Source organism: Vicia villosa, unplaced genomic scaffold, assembly GCF_029867415.1.
Source record: "Vicia villosa cultivar HV-30 ecotype Madison, WI unplaced genomic scaffold, Vvil1.0 ctg.000790F_1_1, whole genome shotgun sequence".
NCBI classification, from domain to species: domain Eukaryota; kingdom Viridiplantae; phylum Streptophyta; class Magnoliopsida; order Fabales; family Fabaceae; genus Vicia; species Vicia villosa.
Window position 1 is genome coordinate 631,508 of NW_026705350.1, and position 25,133 is coordinate 656,640.

General features: G+C 35.6%; 1 protein-coding gene across 3 annotated transcripts; it reads left to right on the plus strand.

Moving 5' to 3' along the window:
• Window positions 1-424: 424 nt before the first annotated feature.
• LOC131631215 (pre-mRNA-processing factor 39-1-like) lies at window positions 425-10,044 on the plus strand. Of its 3 annotated transcripts, none has more exons than XM_058902001.1 (14): window positions 425-582; window positions 800-1,271; window positions 2,083-2,192; window positions 2,895-3,124; window positions 3,734-3,901; window positions 4,056-4,419; window positions 4,919-5,062; window positions 5,778-5,930; window positions 6,013-6,129; window positions 6,483-6,563; window positions 6,678-6,833; window positions 7,549-7,839; window positions 8,421-8,534; window positions 9,668-10,044. In XM_058902001.1, exons 2-14 carry the CDS (start codon window positions 842-844, stop codon window positions 9,755-9,757), a joined length of 2,448 nt encoding a protein of 815 aa, XP_058757984.1. In that variant the 5' UTR covers window positions 425-582; window positions 800-841; the 3' UTR covers window positions 9,758-10,044. The 3 variants fall into 3 exon arrangements, with proteins under 3 accessions (XP_058757984.1, XP_058757985.1, XP_058757986.1); XM_058902002.1 differs by having other exon boundaries at window positions 2,086-2,192; XM_058902003.1 differs by lacking the exons at window positions 425-582; window positions 800-1,271; window positions 2,083-2,192; window positions 2,895-3,124 and adding an exon at window positions 3,141-3,578.
• Window positions 10,045-25,133: the final 15,089 nt, after the last annotated feature.

A 25,133-nucleotide genomic window follows, 5' to 3' on the forward strand; every position in this document is an offset into this window, starting at 1 on the left:
ATCTGCCACATCATTAAAAAAATCTCCCAGATTGGAAAGGGGACTTTATTCCTCAGAAAATTAAAATATGGGGACTGATTCAACCGGTTTTTGAAATGAGAGGACGAAAATTGGAAAATGATCATAATAGGGAGACTAAAGTTGCATTTAAGCCTATTATTTTTAACCATACATCTAGTTAATCCTTTTAATTATCCCACATATATTATTGTTCAATTTCATTTGCTTTAATGAAGTGTTTCAAACTTTCCATCCGTTGTATTTTGTTCGTAATTTCCAAAAAAAAAAACACAAATAATCCGAACCATAACCAGCTGTTCAGATCGCATCATTATCCATCACCAACGGTGTCAGATCGAGGCAATAGCATGACGTGCCATGAGGACGCCAACACACAGCACCGATATATTAATAGCAGAACCTTACGCTCAGTGCCCTACTTCGCAAATTCCATTTCTCGATAAATCACAAGAAATCGTCATCGGAAGCAACCACTCTTTCATTTCCGTCTTCGCCAAACCAAAAGAATAACCCTAAAAACCATCACTCTTCTCTGCAACGTAACCGTTTTTCTCTCACCAGGTATTTCGATTTCTCCTCCATTCTTGATTAGGGTTTAAAGTCTGAAACCCTAGCGATTTCAGTTGATTCTAATACGTTTTCACATTCTATCGTTATATCTATTTGTTTGATAAATTCCAAATACTGTTTTCCGATGATGCATCCACTAGATTCAAGGGTTTTATACTGATTAACCAAACTTGATAATTTTTTGTTGCTTTCTTGTTTTTGGATTCAGATTCTTTTCTGTGAAGTTAAAAGGTTCTTTCTTTATTCAAGTATGGGAGATAGTGAACCAATGGTTGCGGAAACATCGGCGGCGGCCGAGACTTATCCATTGGACGGTTACAATAACACCGCTTCCAATCCTGTTCCAGAAGCTGGTGCTGCTGCTGTTACCGATATTGCTGGAGAAGCTGCTGCTCAGGCTAATTCTAGCTATGAGTTTCCTTATTCGGGTGATGGGGATCCTAATTCCGGACTTCAACAAGCTCAATTTAGTGCAGCTGATGGGTCTAAACAAACTGTTGAAGTGCCTGACGCCAATGAGGCATCTGGTGTGGTTGGAATGGATGCTACAGAATCTGGTGTAGTTTCTGGTGACCATTCTTCTGTGAATGGCGGGGTTGATACAACTGGACTTGAAAATGGAAATGCACTGGAGAATGTTGATGGTTCAGCTGATGAGAAACAACTTACTGATGCTTACGGTATGTTTATATATCTTTTCTGTCTGCTACCTACACATACTCCCTTGCCTTTTACAAGAGTGAAGCTATCCCGACCTTATTGTTATTGAAGTTTTGTAAAAAACTCAGAATTCAATGTCAGGGTTAGGTTTAAAGTTCATAGGTGATATAATGTAGATGAACCAGTTAAGAGTCGAGAACTTGAGATTTAAGTGCTATATTAACTAGGAAATAGTTCATGTAGGCTTTGTATCTATTATTATTTTGATAATTGGTGTCCCACATTACCATATTTTAATGCTGCATATCAATGTTGAGAAATATTTAAGTTTCACCAATTATTATAATTATTATAATTTTATACTAGAATACGGAAGCTTTATTTTTCATGCCTTGGAGGTGATATTAAAGGCGAGAACAACTGGCCTTGCATGTTTTTCCATTTAAAGGTCATTTTTAGCAACCAGATTTGACTTCGAGAAAAGATATATTATGCTACTTCCTTTCACTTTTGTTTCATGGGACTTTGACAATTTTCTAGGCCAGTTACAGGTGTATAAATAAGTTCATACATTTAAATTTGATTCAATTTTGTTGGTTTACCAGTGCAAAAAAGTATCTTAGCTGTAACTGGCTTGTAATCTGGTGATTACATATTCTAAGCCAATTCTCCGTCAACTTTTGAATGTCTTCTATCGTGCTTATACAATGCCTAAATATGCACGTCTTATCTCCTTACATCTTGTATTAATATTTAGTTATTAATTATTCACAACCATGTGGCTGTTCAACCAAATTATGATTTCCCCCTATTTATTTATCTCATTTTTAGCAGCTGCGTTGTCTGCTGAAGAAGATCGATTGTGGAACATTGTAACAGCTAATTCTTCTGATTTTACTGCTTGGACTTCTCTGATCGAAGAAACAGAGAAGGTTGCAGAGGTATGCCAGGTTTTACCTATTTTTTAAGATGTGAATTACATGTTCATGATTTGCTAATATTCACTTGTATCAACTTTGACCGACTTGGATATTTGGACATGTTTCTAATGGCATTGTCATCTTCAAAGCTGTATGATTAATTTTCTATTATTTTTGTCTGGGGTAGATTTGGATGTGTGGACTGATCCTGAAATTAATCTAGTGTTCTTGGATTATTATGTTGTGTTTTTTTTGTGTGTGTGGATTGAACTCAAGTCAGCTTCAGCCAAATGCATGTGATGTTACCCTTTTGAGAATTCTCAGATTATTTTTGTACTCTTAAAGCCATTACTTATTGACTATCAAGATGAAGCAATATAATAAGTAGGAATTAAAATAAATGACTGATTCACAATGTTTTTCGTAGTTGTTAGATATATCTTACATGCATGCTAATTTAGCATGTTATGTGTGAAAAGACATGGACAGTTCTTATTGTTACATCTTCATCTTTTTCATTTTGTTTTGATTAAAAATGTGTGTAATGTACACACAAGTTATGCGGGTGGGTTCTCTGGTGCTTGCTGTTTCCAATCGACAATCAAAGTACCATAATTCCTGGTTTTGTAGCCTTTAAGTAAGATTAGCAAATTAATCTAGTATATTTGTTCATTGATTTATTTTAAGACTTGCGGTTCTCATTTAATGATTTCTCCATTGAAGAGCAACATTTTGAAGATTCGTAGAGTCTATGATGCATTCCTAGCAGAATTTCCTTTGTGTTATGGGTATTGGAAGAAATATGCTGACCATGAGGCGCGCCTTAGCTCTGCTGATAAAGTTGTTGAAGTTTATGAGCGTGCTGTTCAAGGGGTTACATATTCGGTGGACATGTGGTTGCATTATTGCATATTTGCCATAAGCACCTATGGGGATTCAGATACAGTTCGTAGGTAATGGATGCTTAGTTACCTGTTAGCTTATTATTTTGTATGATCTGATTTTCCATTACTAGGCTCAGCTGTTTCTTGCTTGATCGCTAACCTGATTTCAGAGACCGTGCAACAGTGCTAACTCCCTTTTATGGCGGAAAAGCTTTGATGGGATTGCATGTCAGAATGTTTTTCATTCTGATGTTTAAATCCTTGGTTTTTGAGTCCACTATGTGTAGTAGTTGAAATTTTAGGTCCATTTCCCCAATAAACTTTTCCGTTATTTCAAAGTTCATAGTTGTGTAGAAGGGTTCTTTTCCCCCCTTTCCTGTTGAATTGGTAGCTGTTTTTATCTTTGACATTCTGAGGTGCATCAATTTGCAAATTGCTGCTGGGAAGATCTCGCCTGGTTAAGGGCTAGATGGCCTCTATGACTGCTTCATTTCTCGGACATAGTATGATTTTTTGCAGGAAGGTAAATGCAGCGTTTGGATGTCTTATATGATGTTACGAGTGATTTGTTTGTTACCCTAGAACACTAGTGCTGCTGTCTCCCATACATGGATGTGCATCTGTAAATGGATGCTTCAAGTTACATATTAATCAAAACTGCATGCTTGCATATTTCAGGCTTTTTGAACGAGGATTGGCTTATGTTGGAACAGATTATCTTTCGTTTTCTCTTTGGGATAAATACATTGAGTATGAGTACATGCAGCAAGATTGGGCGCGCCTCGCGGTGATTTACACTAGAATATTAGAGAATCCAAATCAGCAGTTGGATCGGTATTTCAACAGGTAATTACTTATTTTATGACTGACATTTCATTTCAGTAGTTTATAAAAAGGTAACAGTTACTGTTTTTGGTTTTATTTTTGCGCATGTTCTCTGCTGTCTCCCCTCTATTTTCCCCCTAATTAAATTACTTATATGCTGTAAATGGTTTTGCAGCTTCAAGGAGTTGGCTAGTAATCGACCTTTGTCAGAATTACGGACAACTGAGGAAGCTGCTGCAGTGGCAGATGTTGTTCCAGAGGGTACTGACCTAGGTGTTGAAGGAGAGGTTCGTCCCAATGCTGCAGAACATTCTCCTAAACACGTGAGCGCTGGATTAACAGAAGCAGAAGAGTTGGAGAAGTATATCGCCGTTAGAGAAGAGATGTATAAGAAAGCAAAAGAGTTTGATTCTAAGATCATTGGTTTTGAAACAGCAATCAGGAGGCCCTACTTTCATGTACGTCCTCTTAATGTTGGGGAGCTTGAGAATTGGCATAGCTATCTGGACTTTATAGAAAGAGAAGGTGACTTAAGCAAGGTAACCAAACTGCTTTCTTGTAAGTGCACATTCTGTTAATAGTTTTTTCAGTTATAGATTGACTTACAGTTAGTAATATCTGCTGTATCATATGTTTTATTGGCTAATCTGTTGGATGAAGAAACTTTTTAATCGGGAAATTGAACTGAGACTATAAAGCATGGGTGGGCCTTCAAATTGGTTTCTTGAGGCTAAGTACTTCAAACCCTAATTTGTCAGTGGACATTCTAGGTTTGTCATGTGTTTGCAAAAGTTTATTTTTTAAAGTGTGAATGTTATGAATGCAGGTATCTTGTAATCTTCATAATCATCTGTCTCAGGCAAGGGAGGGTCCCTCTTTTCATATTTGAGGGGCCTCTCTGTCCCGCTACGGAGTATTTCTTAATGCTTTGAATTTTCCTTTTATGTTTCTCTTTCTTCATTTTTGCTTGTTTTTTTTTTCTTGCCGGACATATTTTTTACCAAAATTTCTTTTTTTGCGTTGTTGTTTGTGAATTAGATTGTCAAGTTGTATGAGAGGTGTGTCATTGCTTGTGCGAATTATCCTGAGTACTGGATACGTTATGTTTTGTGTATGGAAGCTAGTGAAAGTATGGATCTTGCAAATAATGTTCTTGCTCGGGCAAGCCAAGTCTTTGTCAAGGTAACATCTTCTACATGTCAAAGCTGTAGGTTTGGCAATCGTTTGCCGCATTTAAGTGTTATATTCATCTGTTCAGTTTTTAAGCCAAGTGAATGGGCAACACATATGATAGACTCTAATACTAGCCACAGGATAATAGTTCATGAAACTTGAACTTGTGTGTATCTATCCACAAATTTTTCTTCCTTAATGACAAATAAATAGATGGTGGTTGCAGCTTGATAAAGTGATATTTTATATGTTTGAGCTCTATGTATATATGATTTTGTTAAATGAGAGTTCAGTTGTCTTTTGTTTTTCCTGTGACCTTCCCTTGGCTGAAAACATAAATTTTATGTACACTGTATTGCCGATGACCCATTTTTCTGCAAGTGAAAGTCCATGAATATAATCTTTTTTTATCCCACCTCTCTTACATATATGATCCCTTTGAGGTTGGCACTTGATAGTGATTAAATTACAAACTTTTTTTTCATGGAAACTTTGATATTATGTCGTAAATCCGTTTTCCTAAGAGCCTAACCAACCTGATCATATATACATCCAAAGTATTTTTACATCACTGACGAGCTTTTTCTTGATACTACAACTTAGTCTTGATTTAGAAAATGTGATGTGCACATGTACCTTGGTCCACTAGCTTAGCTTAATTACATTTCTTGTGTGACCCCTCAATTTTATGCTGCTTTATCAGTTTTTGCTTGTCATAATGCAGAGACAACCGGAGATACATATTTTTTGTGCTCGGTTCAAGGAGCAGGCAGGAGATATAGTGGGTGCTAGAGCTGCATATCATCTTGTGCACACTGAAATTTCTCCAGGCCTTCTGGAAGCAATAATCAGGCATGCCAATATGGAAAATCGATTGGTATGCTGACTTACAAAAGTGTTCATAGATTGTGGTTTGATTTTTAATTAAATTTACAGCTTCTCCCTACATGCTACTGCAGGGGAAGTTGGAGGATGCCTTCTCTTTGTATGAACAGGCCATTGCCATTGAGAAAGGAAAAGAACATTCACAAACACTGCCAATGTTATTTGCTCAGTATTCTCGGTTTGTGTATTTGGTAGGTCTGGTAGCATATTTGTATTCTTTGCATGTTATGCATGCTTGTTTCTGACATTTCTACATTTGGCTTATGAACATGAAATAGTTAAAGTTCTCTTAATTAACTAGCTATTGTTTTTGCTGACCTCTCTGGATCCTGCTAAATGATAACAATCTTTGCGAGCTTCTCATTTATGCCCATTAATAAACCATCCAAATTTTTCTGTATTAAATCACAACCTCAAATCTAAAAAGACCTTTCTTACATTTATTTTTAACAATTTTCTAGTTTTTTGCCCCAGTTGCTTTGCTCGATTGTGATAAAATTGTGCTGTCTTGTTTTTGAAATATTCTCTCTCATTCTGTCATTAGGCCTCTGGAAATGTTGAAAAAGCTAAAGAGATTTTAGTTGGGGGGCTTGAGAATGCTTCACTGTCAAAGGCACTACTTGAGGTCTGTCTACACTTTCACTTTCCATGAGCCCTCGTGCAGTTGAAAATTCATCTTTTCATCTTTCCATTTGTTGTTCATATCTAATGAGATTATATAACTTCATGTTGTACACAGGCTTTATTGCATTTTGAGGCTATTCAACCCCAGCCAAAGCGAGTTGACATTGACTTTCTAGAGTCATTGGTTGTAAAATTCATAATGCCCAACCCAGAGAACTCTGGGGTAGCAAGTGCAAACGAGCGCGAAGAACTTTCTACTATTTTTCTGGAGGTGATTTTGCTTGGGGATTCAATATTATATTTTTATTAGTTTCCTTGAGTAATGTTAGGAATACTTATTCTAAAGCACCCACTTCACATCATATCACATCTCAGTAAGCGACAATAATAAACTTTGTTTAACCAACAGTTTACCTGGAGTTAATCAATGGGTTTGGGACCGGTGTATTACACGTAGGTAGTCGCGTGGTTACTGTTTGGTAAACACCATATAGCCAAACATGGATACTCAAGCGGATGACAAAACTTTTGTTCCCTATCTTACTGACTATGTCACTGGGTGCACTGTGGTGTCGTTTAACACTCAACACAAACTTGTTCACATGAAAATCTAGTAGACGGGGACAATTTGGCAGCGAGGACCATTTTCACTTCACATATTGACTTTTGTCTTGGAGGATTTCAAGGGTGGTTCATTTACAGTAGTATCATCAAATCAAATCCTAGTGGTAGTTAGTATATGCGAGTTTGATGTTTTGTATGGTTTTTTATTCAACTTTAAAATACACATCTAATGCTACAGTAATGAGGTGTATAGTATAGCATTTGTTTTTGTTAGTTTCACAGCTGTGTTTCTTAATTGCTACTAATAAGTAAATTAATTTGTTTATGGGAATTCTGCCTGCTCTGTTTATGTCATACCTTAATTTCTTAATAAATGTTGCAAGTATTTTTAATTTCATATCTATTTTCTGTTGATTTTTCAGTTTTTAAATCTCTTTGGAGATGTTCAATCTATCAAAAGGGCCGAGGATAGACATGCCAAATTGTTCTTACCACACAGGAGCATGTCAGAGTTGAAAAAACGTCATGCAGAGGATTTCTTAGCTTCAGATAAAACTAAAGTGTCAAGAGCTTATTCTGCTCAATCACCGGCCCATTCTGTAACGGGTGCATATCCAAATGCGCCTAACCAATGGACTAACTATGGTGTACAGCCTCAAACTTGGCCAGCGACCACACAAGGACAGCAATGGCCTGCTGGCTACACCCAGCCGGTAAATTACTCTTTTTTTAATCACCCACCTATTTTGGTAGTGTGTTCAGTGTTGTTTGACTGGGTTTTGTCCATGACTTGGGACACATTATTTATAAGCTAGTTAGTCTTTCTGGCTATGTTGTGCAATATTAATTGTTTTTGTTCTTGGGAATAGGGGTGTGGACATTTTTGTTCTTAAAAATGGTGTTGTATACAAAAGATGTGTCGCATTCCTAATCCATGAAGCATTAACGTTACTGAGCACTTTATTAGCCTAGTCGTAATCCTAATCCACGAAACATAAGATGCGTCACAATCATAATACTTTGAAGAATTCGTGTTTCATATCTCAGATTGCAATGAGTTGATTACCCCTTTAAATTATATTTTGCCTTGAGCACATATAAGACATCTTTATTTATGCATCTTGTCTAACAGTAAACCTTGTCACGGGTGCTCATCATTCATGCTATGCATTGATTGTTTCTTGTCTTAATTCTGGAGTTGACATTTGGTGTAAATTGTATGTTTGGCACTGTATTCGTGCTTTGAATGATGATTTATCTCTGTTTTTAAATTATCCATTCTAATATGATACAGGCTTCCTATGGGGCTTATGCCGGATATGGAGGCAACTATGCTAACCCACAATTGCCTGCACCAGTTCCACAAAGCACTGCTTACGGGGCCTATCCTCCTGCATATCCTGCACAGGTGAAAAGCTGTTTCAGCTCTACTTGTAGTGATTATTTGTTCCCTGATGTATTACTGCTCTACAGTTCTTTCATGCTATGTTAATTACAATTTTGCTCCGCTGAACAATGGGAAGCAAAACTAAGGAAAGTTTGTGATAGTAGGATAGGGTGCATATTAAGTTTGAGGATTTATTTATGCGAGAGGTGAGAGGATGTATTAGTTAATAAGATCAAAGTAAATTATCCAGATTAAATCCCTCAAAGTATCAAGATTAAATCCCTCAATTAAAACTGGTTGTGATCAAATTTCTTTCTTTATTCATTCTTGCTCACAATTACCTAGACTACTTTTTAAAACCATCATCTGTTGCATTTTATTCAAATTGAAATTGCACTACATGCGAATCTGAACTACCAACACCTTCATATTTGAACAATCTCTTACCACCTTCACCTTTGAGGAGTCTCAATTGAGCCACGACATGTGTCCCCTTCCAAAGTGAAAATGGAAACATGTAGATTTTTTTTTACCAGATTGAAGTGATATTACAATATTAGTATATAGATTTTTTTCATTTCTAATTTTATCCTGTCGAGTCTTACCATACATCCACCTCAACATCCTCATCTCAGCTACACTTACTTTATTTTCGTGTTGATTCTTAATAGCCAACATTCCAAATAAAAAACAAATTGGACAGGCTAAGGGGTCCCTCAATTTAATAAGTGTAAAGAAAATAACACGGCTTGTGAGAGAAACAGAGAAAATAACACGGCTTGTGAGAGAAACATAGAAAATAACACGGCTTGAGAGAGAAACATAGAAAATAACACGGCTTGTGAGAGAAACATAGAAATGAGGAAAAAAATCAATAGTTGTGAATGATATTTATATATAAAGATTTTATATAAATATACAAAATTTAAATATAAAGATATGTGCAAAGGACTACCTTCAATTTTAATTGAGGGATTTAATCTTGATAGTTTATTTAGGTTGGCATGATTTATAATACTAACCATTTGGTATCATTTCTCAGTTGATATCTGACTTCTCTAACCTTGTCCAACCCTTGTATTTCTGTAAATTCTGCCAAACCTGTGTGTATTGGGAATTGGAACTAGTGTTGACTCTTGTCTGAATTTCAACAGGCACTTCCTCAACAAAATTATGCACAACCTGCAGCCCCTGCACAGCAACCCGCAGCAGTTCCTCAGGCCTATTACGGGAGTTACTACTGAGTTGACCGGGAGTTACTACTGAGTTGACTGAGTGAGACGGCTACTGTTTTTGCTTCATGTAATTTTTGCCTTGAATATTGTAGGTAATTGTTTCTAGGTAATTTGGAGCATAGATCAGTGTAAGCTTTAAGTGATACTATTGAGCGTCCTAAGGATAGATAATTTTTTTGACTCAATTATAGTTAGTTGTTGTTGCTTATGACATTTTCTTGATATTGATCTTTTCACGGGTCGGTACAAACGGTTTCTTCAATATAATATGAAGATAAACGAAAATTTTATTTTGAGAGATTTGATTACAATATTGCATCTCTTAATCGTATTTCTTTTCAAAATAGCCAGAGTCACCATAGATTGCTCTGGTAAAGGGAAGACAGTATCAAAAACTTGAAATGTATAGAGTATCTGCTCTAATAACGGTAAGACAGTATCAAAAACATGAGATGTGTAGAGTATCGGTTGAAACGCAGTGAACATCCTTGGAACCTCTAATTTTAAAGGCTTTTAATAATGCCATACCTCTAAACATCATCAGCCATCATTGCCAACATTGTTGTCCGTTCGTTCATAAATGTCCATGCATTAATTTTAGCTGAGTGTCGGAGTGAATCTCTTTTTTTGGGTGGAACTATGGGGGTAACCTAGGATGTATTATAGGTAAGAAAGTTGATTTTTCAAGTATAACAAGTTTTCTATTAGGTATATCTTCAATTATTATAGGTAATTGGATATCTATTGCGGATTTTTTTATCATTCTAACCCACTTTTTCATTCCAATATTCAATATATCATATTTTCCTTCATAAATTCTAAACTGTTCCACTTTTAAACAGTTTTTTTTTTCATACATTAACGTCACTGCCATTGGCCTACCATTTTTATTTATAGGAAATTCTGATCCAATTGGTCCACCTTCTATATTTTGTAAGGAAGTTTCAATGTTATTGGTGTTGCTTCTTTACTTTGGGGTTGCTCGGTGGTGAAGAGTCACTATAAAATTCCTTGAAGTTATAATGAAATTATATTTTCCAAATAAGTTTGGAAGGATATTCTGTAGGAGAGACGAATGGTCTATTGGACTTAATTCAAATTAATTCAACCAATGATCTATCATTGAACTAAAATTCTACCAATGATCTATCTTTGAACTTTACTCAGTTAAATAGGAGAGAAGAATGATTTATATCTGAACTTAATTCAAGTTAATGAACTCCACTGATGATTTATCTTTGAACTTAATTCAAGTTAATAAACTCCACTAATGATCTATCTTTGAACTTAACTCAGTTAATGAAACTCCACCAATGGTCTATCTTTAAACTTAGTTAATGAATTTCACCCACAATCGAGAAGGAGGAGGTTCTCTCAGTGGTCTTGCAAATAATGGGCATGTTTCAAGGAGTAATAGCTTCAAAGCAGCTTCAAACAATAATTTTTCTGCAGCATGGGTTTTAATATATAAAGGTAAACATGGGTTTTAATATATAAAGGTAAACATGTGTCAGCTTAATAAAAAAATGGATAGATGGGCTAGTTTTAATTAGAAAATTTCTTTGCCAACCTCCCAACCTTCTAGTTAACCTCTGGTGAAAAATCCAAACTACCCCTGACTTCGGAAATGAACTTCCGAAATGCAAGAAAAAGGTGTTTTCGGAGATGCATCTCCGAAAGCGCCTTTTTTTTTAAAAAAATTTGGCTTATTTCGGAAGTTCATTTCCGAAAACACCATTTCGGAAATGAACTTCCGAAATAATGCGCGTTCTGCAGATTAAGCAGAACTCTCCCCCTCCCCCATTCATTTACCCTAATCCAACATCAAACAACACCAAAGGCGAAATTTTGTTAAAAGACTTCCAAGGCAACATCAAAGGCTTCAACAAGCTTCCTATACCACATTAAAAAGCACTCCAACCTCTTCAATCGGTAAGCATTTTGAGTTTTAGATCTATGCATAAAATTGATATTAGGGTGTTTACAAATAGGAAAATATGTATTAGGTTAGGTTGGTACTGGTATTTAGGATGTTTAGAATGTGTAGACATAGGTTTAAAGTTTGATTTTGGGGTCTGCCATTGTAGGTTGCAGAAAAGCTCTGCGCAGGGGTGTTTCGGAAGTTCATTTCCGAAAACACCTCCATCCCAGTTTCGGAAATGAACTTCCGAACTATATGAGAAGTGCATTTTTTTTTGTTTTTTCATTTGTCTCGCATATTAACCGACTTCGATTGTTTACAGGAACATGTCAGGCAACCAGCCAGCACGCATCAGACAGGGGAGGGAGTCCCAGACTGCGTCGGCTAGACGCGAGCGGGCGGCGGCGCAGCTGGCATCGACAGGCGGGCGGGGTCGGGGACGCCGTGTGCGCGTTCCACAGGACTTGGTGGAGAGTTCATCTCCTTCAGGCTATAGGAGTAGGCTGGCTCGGGTATTTTCTTCCCGCCAGCGAGAGGAGGAGGATGATGATGAGGAGGAGGAGGAGGTCATACCGGATGTTGACCCTCCAGTCGGGGAGGAGGAGGAGCAGGAGGAGCAGGAGGTGGATAGCTATCCGGGAGGGCCTTATGACACTTCCCTGCTGATTTACTACCAGGATCACGTTGCTCGGCGGATCTGGGAGGGAGAGGTATTTTTTGTAACTTAGCCGTTTATTTGTCACCATTTTTTATAATTTTACTGTTTATTTCTCGCTTATTTGTTTTTTTTTGTAACAGGAGAGAGAGCCATTGAAAATGGTGAACCACTCCAGGAAGATTTTCGGTCTGTTTAAACCAGCAGCTCAGTGGTTTAACGACCACGTGCGAGGTTCAGGGCTTAGCGTGTTTTGCATGACCGGGTACACCACCATCAGCACCGGCGTGCAGGGGGCATTTGTGGAGCGCTGGCACAAGGAGACGTCATCTTTCCACCTGCCGGTTGGGGAGATGACGATCACCTTGCACGACGTGCAGTGTCTTCTCCACCTGCCGATTAGGGGGCCGCTGTTGACCCACTCCAAGATCCAGAGGGTGGAGGCCATTGAGTGGATGACGCTCTACTTGGGCATGGAGCACGAGGTTGCTCACTATGAGTGCGCCACGACTTCTGGGCCTCATGTCCGGTTCACTACACTGAAGATCTATTTTGAGTTCCACCTGAACGCGGCGGCCGAGGCCGAGCAGGAGGATAACGACATATTCAGGGAGTACCACCGCGGTTGCGCTCTCCGGTGCTGGTACATGCATGTGGTAGGCGCTGCATGCTTTGTGGACAAGAGCGCCAGGTACGTCAACGTGACCTACCTCCGCTATTTCATGGACCTGGATACCGTTCACCAGTGGAACTGGGGGGCAGCTACTCTGGCATATCTCTACCAGAAGGTGAATGAGGCCTCTAACTGGAGGACGAGGCAGTTGGTCGGATCCTGCACACTGCTTACGGTACGTTTTATTTTAATACATTATCGTATTTATTTATTTATTTATGTTTCGTATTTAATTTTAATACATTATCTTGTTTCTGTTTCAGAGCTGGATCATCTCCTACTTCTCCCGCATCCACGGCTTCCACATCGATCCTGAGTATGTGGACCCCATGCCCAGGGCCGCCAGATACGTTCTCCAGAGGGGGAACGATGCGGTGGGACCATACCGCCTGTACCTGGACCGCACGATGCACGACGACGTCACCTGAAGGCCGTTCGCCGACTACGCTCAGGTTGTCCCCTTCGACGGGGTTGCTCTATATTCAGGCTGGTTGGCATGCGGGACCGGCATCATGGTTCGGTATCTCCCGGAGCGGTGCATGCGTCAGTTCGGATTCGTGCAGATCATACCCAGGTCACCCTTCGAGGCTGCTCCTGACACAGTGGCCAGAGTGCAGCTCACTGCCATATGGGAGGAGTGGCAGCATCATGTGGTACCGGAGGAGTACCGTCGCATGCGGGTCACCCAGGACTGGCACAGTGTGGAGGGATACGTCACATGGTTCTACCGGGTGTCCCATCCTCTCTTGAGACCCGACGTTCCCGGTGCTCCTAGGCCAGCACACGAGGAGATCCTGGAGAACCGGCAGGCCGAGGATGATCACGCCATTGATCTCATGCCGATCTGCCAGCGGATATCGATGCTTGGGCGGGACGCGTTGGATCGAGGTATCATTCATCAGGGCGGTCCAGAGGCAGTCGCGGTAATGGAGATGATCGTCCTTGATGCGGACCGTGCGGCGACATACAGGCGGCAGAGGAGGGCCCAGGGTGAGAGGGTTAGGCACACCCAGTAGTGGTCGGGTTTATTTATTTTTTGTTTTCGGATTGTATCTTTAGCACACTATTTTTATTTGTTTCGGTTTGTATATATTATTTTCATCGGATTAGTATTTTTTTTTGTTTAATTATCATATTAGTATTTTCAGTTTATCTATTGCTTATTTTATTTGGCGTTTGCGTTTAATTAAAATGCGAGACTGTTATAAAAAAACATTAAAAAAAAAAACACAGTTTCTGCATAGTTCGGAAATGAACTTCCGAATTCACCCCCCATGAGGTGTTTTCGGATGTTCATCTCCGAACGCACCCCCCATGAGGTGTTTTCGGAGATGAACTTCCGAATCAAGGAAATTTTTTTAAAAAAAAAGCGCTTCGGAAGTTCATTTCCGAAGTAGGGGTAGTTTGGGAATTTCGCTGGGGGTGACCCCCCATAGGAAGGTGGGTAAAGAAATTTTCTTTAATTATATGTTCTTTTTCAATGCAATTACTCTCGATCATCATTTCTCTCATCCTTTGTTATAGACATTGAATGTGTTTGAAGTTTCAAATTTCTTTGCCGAGTTTTTACTTTTTAGTAGAATATTGCTATTTTAACGCCAAAACGCAGTATTGCTACACCACTACAATACAGCCAAGGAATGTGATCATTTGCATTGAAAAAAGTGAATAATAATTGTTAAATATGATAAAAGGAATCAAATACGTTGTAGTTGTAACATTCATGGTAGGAATATCATTGTAAAATATGAGCATTATAGTATCCATACCCTATTTGTTTAGTTTATATATACCCTATTTTTTTTTAAAATTGCATATAATTAGTACGGGTATGAGTACATACATTTTCATAAGACACGAGCACAGGTGTTAACGTTGCTACCCAAGTAGATATGGGCTCTGGTACATCAATTTTTTTAACCGCATGTATGAGGATGAATAATATAATATTCTACTCAAATCAAGCTCGTTGACATCCCTAGTTATAGCTTATATTATCTTTGTACATATGATAATTTAAACAATTTATATTGTTTGTTTTTGTGTTTATTTTTTTAATGAAATTCGTGATGACCCTTACTCCAATAGTCGGTATAGTGGTTTATCTCCTACGAATATATCCTTCTAGATTTGTGTTGAAAATGTATTTCTAGACTATCTTTTTTGATAAATTAAAGGTGAATCACTTACGAAATTTCATGGTGTGGTACATCCAAGATTTCTTTTTCTGAATTTTCGGGGCATTAATATTATTAGCTTTTCACCACCACTAAAAGTGCAACAAGCAATCCCTTTTATTTTGATATTAGGTGTCATTAGCCCAATTGCAAACCCTTATTTATTTTATTTAATATGATGTTTAACTATTAAATATTATTTTATGTATATATTTTCATCGGAAACAACTATTATATTGGATGATATATTTGACGAATTTTATATAAAAAACGTGTACGATAACCATTTGGGTGCATCTTCCCTGTGATTATTCTTAAAATTTCTTTTATTATGTTTCATATCATGATTTTTAATGGTAATGTATTTTCTTTACAAGGAACAAACTTCATTTTCTAATCAACTTTCGAGCAGTTTGAGACATGCTTAAACTATTGCAATAAATAATATTTGAATAGAGCGTATTGAATGGAACGGAAAGAAAAGTTAGATGAATAGACAAATTTACTTCATACATATCCATTGTGAACATAAATTAAGATATTCAATATTATTAACAGTTAGTTAAGCATGGTTTATATATGGAAGTTATAATAGTTGTTTACATATCCATCAGAAATAACTATGAACTATTATATTGGATGATACATCTGACGAATTTTATATAAAAAACCCTGTATGATAACCATTTGGGTACATCTTCCTTATGATTATTCTTAAAATTTCTTGTTATTACGTTTTGTATCATGATTTTTAATGGTAATGTATTTTCTTTACAAGGAACAAACTTCATTTTCTAATCAACTTTCGAGTAGTTTAAGACATGCTTAAACTATTGCAATAAATAATATTTGAATAGAGCGTATTAAATGGAACGAAAAGAAAAGTTAGATGAATAGACAAATTTACTTCATACATATCCATTGTGAACATAAATTAAAATATTCAATATTATTGACAGTTAGTTAAGCATGGTTTATATATGGAAGTTTTGTTTTTTTAAGTATTTTAAACGATGTAGATGAAATTGTTTTGACTGTTGTAGTATATTAAATCATTTAAGCATTGTTATGATTTTAATATATTGTAACTTTATAAGATGTAAATGTAGTAAGTTGAACTTATGATAAAAGTTTGGTGTAGAGCGTTTAAGACGAACCCATGATAAAAAATTTATGTAAAGGTTGCAAACACATTATGTGATAAAAGCTTGGTTGTTAGTAACGAATTTCAAGGTGTCATCCTTGGGTACTAGACGTATGTCTTATGATGTTGGGGAAATCAAGATAAATTTGGCGTGTTTCTTTGTTTTCTCTAATGTCTTTTTTTTATTTAATGGCTAAATATCTTTTTTGGTCCCTTAAGTATACCTCAGGGTCTATTTTGGCCCCTTAAGTTTAAAAAGTTCCAAATTGATTCTTTAATTATTAAAAAAAGTCCACGTATGTCATTTCCGTCCACACCATTAGTCAAAGTCAGGATTTAGTGGCAGACATATGTTATATTTATTTAATTAAATTGCCACCTGGAATATTTATTGTTGGCCACCTGGAATATAACATTCTAAAACATGAAAATCAAATGGGGGTTGAAATAGAAATACAAAAGCAAGAAAAAAGGATTAAAGGAAACCCTAGCGCAACAACCATTGTAGAATCTCCAAGGTGAAGTTCCTGGGTGCGAAGCGAATTCAAGTTGAAACAAAGACAACATTGCTTTTCAGATAAGTTATATATATGCGTTCCTGAAGTTAATGTATTTTGGTAGTTAAGGTTTTTTGAAATCCATTTATTTGAGATACATCTTACTTTCTTCGCTTCCATTTATGGCATAGTGTAAAATGGATAAATTTTTGAACATTGCAATTCATCACAGTGGTGAGTTCGTTGATGAGAAACTTAGTGTGTACGAAGGGGGTGAGGTAGCCAAATTGAGAGTAGATGCTGATAAGTGGAGATATTTTGAGTTGTTAGATGCTATTAATGAGCTAGGTTACGAGGCCATAAAGAAGATATACTATAGGGATCCTACGGCTGTTATGAATTTGTTGGTTGATGACAAATGTGCCTTAAAGATTGCTGATCTCTATAGAGTTCATCTTAGTGTTGACATCTTTATTTAACACATATTGTCGCAGCTAGGTTATGTTGAGGTAACCGTTCATGAGACACCTCTTGATGAAATACCACTTAATGAGATCATATATGAGACTGAAGTTGTGCTTGAGGAGATGATGAGGGAAACTGAATTGAAGGATATTGATGTTAATAGACAGGGGAAAATGATGTTGGATTTAGTGATGTAATGGAAAAGGATGCAATAAATACTAATGATAATGGACAAAGGGTTGGTGAGGTTAATGATATTGTTAGTTCTAATAGTTTTGATGATGAAAGCTTCTATTATGATAGTGCAATGGAGGTAGTATTTGATGATGATTCTGATGAGTATAAAACTGAGTTGGACGAGGAAGTTGGTAACCTAATTGATTATGACATTGAAGGTTGTAATGAAAAGGTGAATGGCAAAAAAGGTAAAGAAAAGTGGAAAGAAAACAAAGAAGATTTTAAAGGTAGTGATATTGAAAGTGAGGATCTTGAAAGTGAGTGTGATAATGATGATAGCAGTAGAGTGATAACACGATTTTATATCGTATATTTAGCTTAAAATCCATAGATATTTATAGCATTTTCCGTTTATTATGTTAATTTATTATGATATTACGCGAGTATTTGCTTTGTTTCAGGTTTTACACTCTAATTACGACTATTTGCGAAAAGGAAAGAAAATGGAGCTTAAATGACCAATATTTATGCCTAAAAGATGAAAAAGGAGTGTTGAAGTGAAAGAGGGGTGCAATTAGGACCCAAAGGCCCAAAAGAGATAGTCCAACCCACCATGGAACCAAAGGCGCGTGGCCCAAACCTTCCCAGCAAGTGGAGACGCACGTCTCCAACGTTCTTCTGCCACGTCACCAAGAGGAGACGCCCGTCTCCAACTGCCCCTAGATTCTCTCCACTTGAGACGCACGTCTCAAGTCTTGCACCCAGTCTTCCTGAAGAATCGGAGACGCACGTCTCCATACCCAGTCTGCAAACTCTCCTCTTTTCACGCAACGTCACAGCAAAACCTCTCCTATAAATAGGACCTGCTATCTCACTTCCAAAGAGTCCGATTTCCTGCCAACGAAGTGCTGCCGAAATTGTACCGCGAACCGTATTTCTTTATTTTGCTTTTATTCAAACACTTATTTTTCTCACAACGATTTCTACACTGAAAATTGTTGTGAACTTTTTATAGATCTAGCCTTACGTTAGATTTATCGCTTTATTTCCTTGTTTTATTTACTGCCATTCCAAGAACGATCCAGCCAACCTGTGGTGGAAGTTCAGTACTTGAAGATCCAATTACCATTTATTTAATTCAGGTTTTTGTTTACCGCCTTATTTATATTTATTTGCATGATATATTGTATGCCACTTTATATGCTTATTATTATGAACCGAACCGATTTATGCATGTTTAATCGTATTAATATGTCTGGCTAAATTACTAAAGGTGTCGGTATGCAGAGTAAGTTAACCGTAGGGATCCGAAATAAATTGGCTTAATTATGTTTCATTAAATATCACTTGTTTTTGGTTAGTATGTCTAATTTAATTAGTAAGTCTTAAAACCAATAGAGCAAAAGTTTGAGGGGTTAAGATAGTCAAAGGTTAAAATCAATAGAGCGAAAGTTTGAGATCGTTAACCAGATAGTAGACATAGGACATTAGTTTTAAGGATGGCGAAAGTGTATTAAAACTAATTGGGACTTATTTATTTTCAAAAATTGTTTTTACACCCGAGCGGGATGGCGAAAGCGTACGTTAGGGATATTAGCTTGCTCCGAGTCAACAGAGAGAAAGTTTGAGATTAGGAGATTTAAATAGATAACAACTTCATAAAATAGGCATTTTCTTAATTACGTTGTTTCCAAAAAGCTCTTCTAAAATCTAATGGGATGGCGAAAGCGTACATTAGGATTAGGATAGTAATCTGAATCAACAGAGCGAAAGTTTGAGACGAGGATTTTTAATCAATTGAATTAGTAAAGATTTTTAATTTAATTATGCAAAAGCCAATGGACCTTCGGATCGCCTTAAGTTAAACGAAATACATACTGATACCTGTCTTTTATTATATTCTTTATTTTCTCACAATCAAAATTTTAGTAGCCCTAGCTTTACATAGTAACCTTAGATAACGGTAGATCGATTCATAGTCCCTGTGGATTCGATATCTTTTAAAACTACACGACACGACTGTGCACTTGCAGTTATAAGATTTATAGACACGTTAAGTCGCGATCGTAGAGTTAGGAGAGAGAAGTATCCAGTATTCAAGATACCAAAGGACATGTCCAATTACAAGTGGGATGTGAGAACATATTTTACTACAAAATACGATTTCAAGGAAGCAATTACCTTTTATGCAGTCCAATCTGGCAAAAACTTAAAGTACACGGAAAATGAAAATATAAGGGTTAGGGTTATGTGTAAATATGGATGTGAATTAGAAGCTTATTGTGCTAAGTTGTCTAATGACGATTCTTGGAAATTAAGAAAGGTAGTAGACACTCGTAGTTGCAGTAGAGAGTATAACGTGATGATGTTGAAGACAAAATGGTTGAGCAAAAGGATACAAAATTCACTCAAAACCAGCCCTAGAATGAAGTTTAAGAACATAAAGGAAAAAGTTCAAAAGAAGTGGAATGTGGGGTTCAACAAGACCACGCCATAAGAGTTGGGTTTGCAGCTAGAGACATGGTTGATGGGTCTTTCCTACGAGATTATACAAGGATTTATAACTTCTGCCAAGAGTTATTAAGATCAAACCCATGTTTTGTGGAGAATGAGATGAAAGTAATGAAAGATATTAATGTAGAAGCATACAAGCACATGATAGGCACCCATCCTAGATTTTGGAGTAGATCATACTTCAAGACATATAACAAGTGTAATGTTGTTCTCAATAATATGTCTGAAGCATTTAATAGTGTCATCCTTGAGTCTAGGTTCAAGCCATTGATAACCATGAAGGAATAAATTAAGACATACATGATGAAGAGATAGGTTACAAATAGGCCGAGGTAGGGATGGCAAGCATACCCGAACCCGGGGGCCCACCTGCACCCAAACCCGAGTCAACGGGTGAAAACTCGAGTTGATTGGGTTTGGATTCAGGTGCCACCCGATATTTTGGGTGTGCATTTGGGTAGTATAAAATCCACACCTGAAACCCGAAATCACACTAGTTTATATATATATATATATATATATATATATATATATATATATATATATATATATATATATATATATATATTTATATATAAATATTTATACATATATATATATATATATATATATATATATATATATAAATATTTATATATATATATATATATATATATATATTTATAAATATTTATATATATATATATATATATATATATATATATTTATTTATATATATATATAAATATATATATATATATATATATATATATATATATATATATATATATATATATATATATATATATATATATATAATATTGTGAAAATTTGTAGGAAAAATGTATTTTGCTGCGGGTTTGGGTGAAAAAATCTGAACCCAACGGGTGTGGGCGTGAGTGTTATTTTGCCACCAGAACATAATTTGGGTTTGGGTGCCGATTTCAGGTGCGGGTTTGGGTAGTATGAAACCCACACCCGACCCGACCCGTTGTCATCCCTAGGCCGAGGTTTGAAAAGTTAGCAGATGTAGAAGTGCTACCAAATATCAGAAGGAAAATTGAGAAAACAAGTTCATACACAAACTTGTGGTTAGTCAGGTAAATAAGTTTTGATGCTTTTGTAAGTATTGATGATTTTGTATGTATTGATGATTTTGTTTTTAGGATGTCTGATGAGCATATCTTTGAAGTGAGGCATCTTGAAAACTCAGCAGAAAAATTCACAGTCAACTAGAAGGATAAGGTTTGTTCATGCAGAAGGTGGGGACTGACAAGCCTACCTTGTGTGCATTCATTTTTAGCCATGAAGAGTAGGAACTATAAGTTTGATGACTACATACCTGATTATTACAAGAAATCAAGATATATGGAAGTCTACAAACCTGTTATTTTTCATTTTAATGGCTCTAATCTTTGGGCAAGAATAGAGTATCCTGATATTCTACCCATAAAATATAGGAAAATGCTTGGAAGGCCAAAAAAGAGAAGGAATTTAAAGCAAGGTGAGGTTGATGACTCTCATAGAAAATTGAAAAGTATTGGATTCATTGTCAAGTGTAGCAAATGTAGAAATCCAGGTCACAACAAGCTTACTTGCAAGTTGCAAGAACTAGTCGAGTATCCCAACAAGTGCCTACTTAAGCATCCTAGCATGTTCCATCACAAGCATCTCAACCTATTCTATCTCAAGCATCCCAACCGGTTCCATCACAAGCATCCCATCAACCAAGTCAAGCATCCAAGCAAGTGACACCAAAATTCAAGCAATGAATCAAGTTTTGGACCTATGATGCAATGCTAAGGTATTTTGGACCTATGATGTAATGTTAAAGTATTTTGGACAAGTAATGTTATGAACCCGTGTTATGAATCTATGATTTCTTTTGGTATTTTGAACCTATGTTAATTCTAAATTTTGAACATATGATTGCTATTGGTATTTTGAACCTATATTATGTATGAATTTTGAACCTATGTTATGTTTGAACATATTTTTGCTGTTGGTATTATGAAACCAACTGATAAATATTGATCCTTTTATTGAGTATAAAGCAAACATAATGAAATGGAAACACATTATTGAGTATAAAACAAACATAATTAAATGGAAACATATAATTGATCTTTTAATTGAAACTGATACAATTGTTGCAACATTTTATATACCAATACATTCTAAAACAAAATGCTACATCTAACTCAAACTATTTCAAACTGATAAACTTGTTAGAACATTCTAAAAATAACCACAACTAAAACAACACAAAACAATCTCTTCCAATTTTTTTCCAGATTCATCATCTTCTTTAATTGAATTCGTAAGTCCATAATCTTTTTCTTCAGCCCATCATTTGCAAACTTTAAACACTCACCTCCATTTTTGTAACCTCAAGATCATGTTGAAGCTTCTCCAACCTACTATTTTTATTCGTCATAAACCGATCTTTCTCATCTCCTGAATCATCATAGAACCATTAAAATATCCACAACCAGCTTGTGTTGCACCTTGTGTATTTCAGATTGTATCCCAATCAAAACAAAAACAATTCAACAAACAGATTAAATTCCTTTTTACCTTATAATGACGACAACCCCATATTTGTATCCCATAATTTGTGACAGTAGAAGCTCTTCGAAGAGTAGTCATGTCTACACAACCAAATTTAGATTTCCATCGCAAATTCTCGTCCAATCGACCACCATTTTTCACATTGGATTTGTATGTACATTGCTCAGAATTCGTTGATGATGATTAATTCATTTCCCATGATCAAAAATGATATTTTGCCTTATTTAATTTATATATATGTCACATTCTTTTTATACGTTGTTCTTTGCAAATGGAAGCAAAGAAGAAGAATATATAAAAGAATCCACCTCATCTGCCACGTAAGAAAATCTAACATCAGTTTCACCCTATTTGACATAAAGGATCAACGTTGACATTTTTGAATAATTAAAGGATCGATTTGAAACTTTTTAAACTTAAGGGACCAAAAGGGACCCCGAGGTAAACTTACGAGACCAAAAAATGATATTTTGCCTTATTTAATTTATATATATGTCACATTCTTTTTCTATGTTCTTCTTTAAACTTAACTTAAAATTTTGCTTTTACCTCAACGCTTTCAGTAATTTTGTTTAGTCAAAGTGCACCCCCAATCGGTCAATAAATAGTAATCCATTATTGTTCATCAACATAACCACTAATCGGTCTTGGTATGGCTAAACTTGCCAAGGTAAATACTTGTACATCAACTATTTACATGTATATTATGAAAGTAATCGATACATATGGAATTAGCCACATGGCTTATGTGTCGAGCAATCCATGATTTAATTTTATGTTCATGCTACTAGGTTAAAGGCCCGTTCCCCAGCGCAATGCATGTTGTTTGCGGAAAAGTGTTGTCCAATGACAAATTCTGCAACATAAAATTTGTCATGCTAATTCAACCGTCCTTCTTGCTTTATATGCATGTATAAATTGAGGATTAGCCTAGTTAATTTTATCATTCACCAGTACGTGCCCTCAAGGTTAACCGTGAGAAAATTATTAGCTTGAAAATTATATGGAATAAAAGATATCCAATGTATATTAATCAACTAAGGCTTTGAAGGTTTTGTTGTTGCAAGGATTGATTATATTTTATTTATAACACATGTCCAACTTTGGTTCGCTTGATTTCTTTGGATTATGGAGGTGACTAAGTTGTCACCAAAATTGTCTTGGTTGTTTTCAAACTCTCTAACTTATTAAATCTCATCGTGAACTATAAGTTTGACAAAGTTAGTGAGTTATTGTGAGACGTTATATATGTTAGAGAGTTTAAGAGAGTTGATTATAGTATTTGTGAACCTATCTTAATTATGATTTTTTTTTCAAGTAACTACGCCGAGAAAGAAACTTTGTCCCAAACTACAAATTCTTTTAACTCTTTCAAAGAATGTTATGTATACTTTTTTATAGGGTATTTACGTTGTTAAACTAAAAAAACATATTAAGTAAATTAAACAAAACAATAAACAGAATGAATAGAAATTTGTTTGTTTAGCAAAATTAACAGACACAATGTTTATTGATAAATACTAGTCTTACTGATCAAATCCATGTGACATACAAAATTTGGATAAGATAACTATGCTAGTATTGTAATATTTTTTTTTTTTACTATGGAGCCCTAAGTTTAATTTGTTTTCTTTTTTTCTCTTTTGTAGAATCTCTGATTCATTTGTGCACCATCTGCTTAGAACGTAACTACATGCGAATAAATTTTTGTAATGACACCACAAACAAAGAACATTAATAAAATATCAAATTGTTTAGTTCCTCAAAGTTTTAATGAAATCTAACACTTCATCTATCAACAAGAACTTCAACATGTTTAAGGAACTCTCAACTAATCCACATTCAACTATTTTTACATTTGAATAACCTTCTTTCGACTATAGAAAATTTGAGCAACTCTAAATTCACATTCACTATTTGATTATTGATTACTTATTTTTAAGTGTATACATATTAATAAGTTATACACTATAAATCATAATCCATACTCTTAGTAAAGACTAAATTTCTCCATCTCTAAATTGTCAAAATAAAAATTGTAATACTTCCAACAAATTGTTCTATACACATATTCCATTTTTATCACTCCACCCGTTCTATAATGAATGATTCATTTGTAATAAAATGATGTTTCAAAATGAATGATTATTTTTAATTTTTAATATATTTTTTTCAATTTTATCTTCTAATTAATAAAAATTTCATCATTTTCAAAATATGATAGGGACATATTATAGTAAAAGTATTATTTTTTCTCTTATTTTTATAATTTTTTTTAATATATGTGAAATGACGTATTTTTCCATGGCTTGAATGTGCACATACATCCTTCTTAGTTTGGAGAGCATAAACAATCTAAAAACGGTTTTATCCAAATGAAGCAAAACTAGATCTAACAAATTGAGAAGAAACAGAAAAAAAAATAATAAAAAAAAAAGAATAGAACTCTGACACACAGAGTTTACACTTTAAGCATCAAAGTCCAACAAAGTCCATCCATCTCCATCCGTCCATTTTGGTTGACTAGAAAACAATCTGACCCCTCAAATTTTACGTTACCATTACTTTACTACTAAATCACTAAATTAAAAACATTTATTAATAATTTCCTC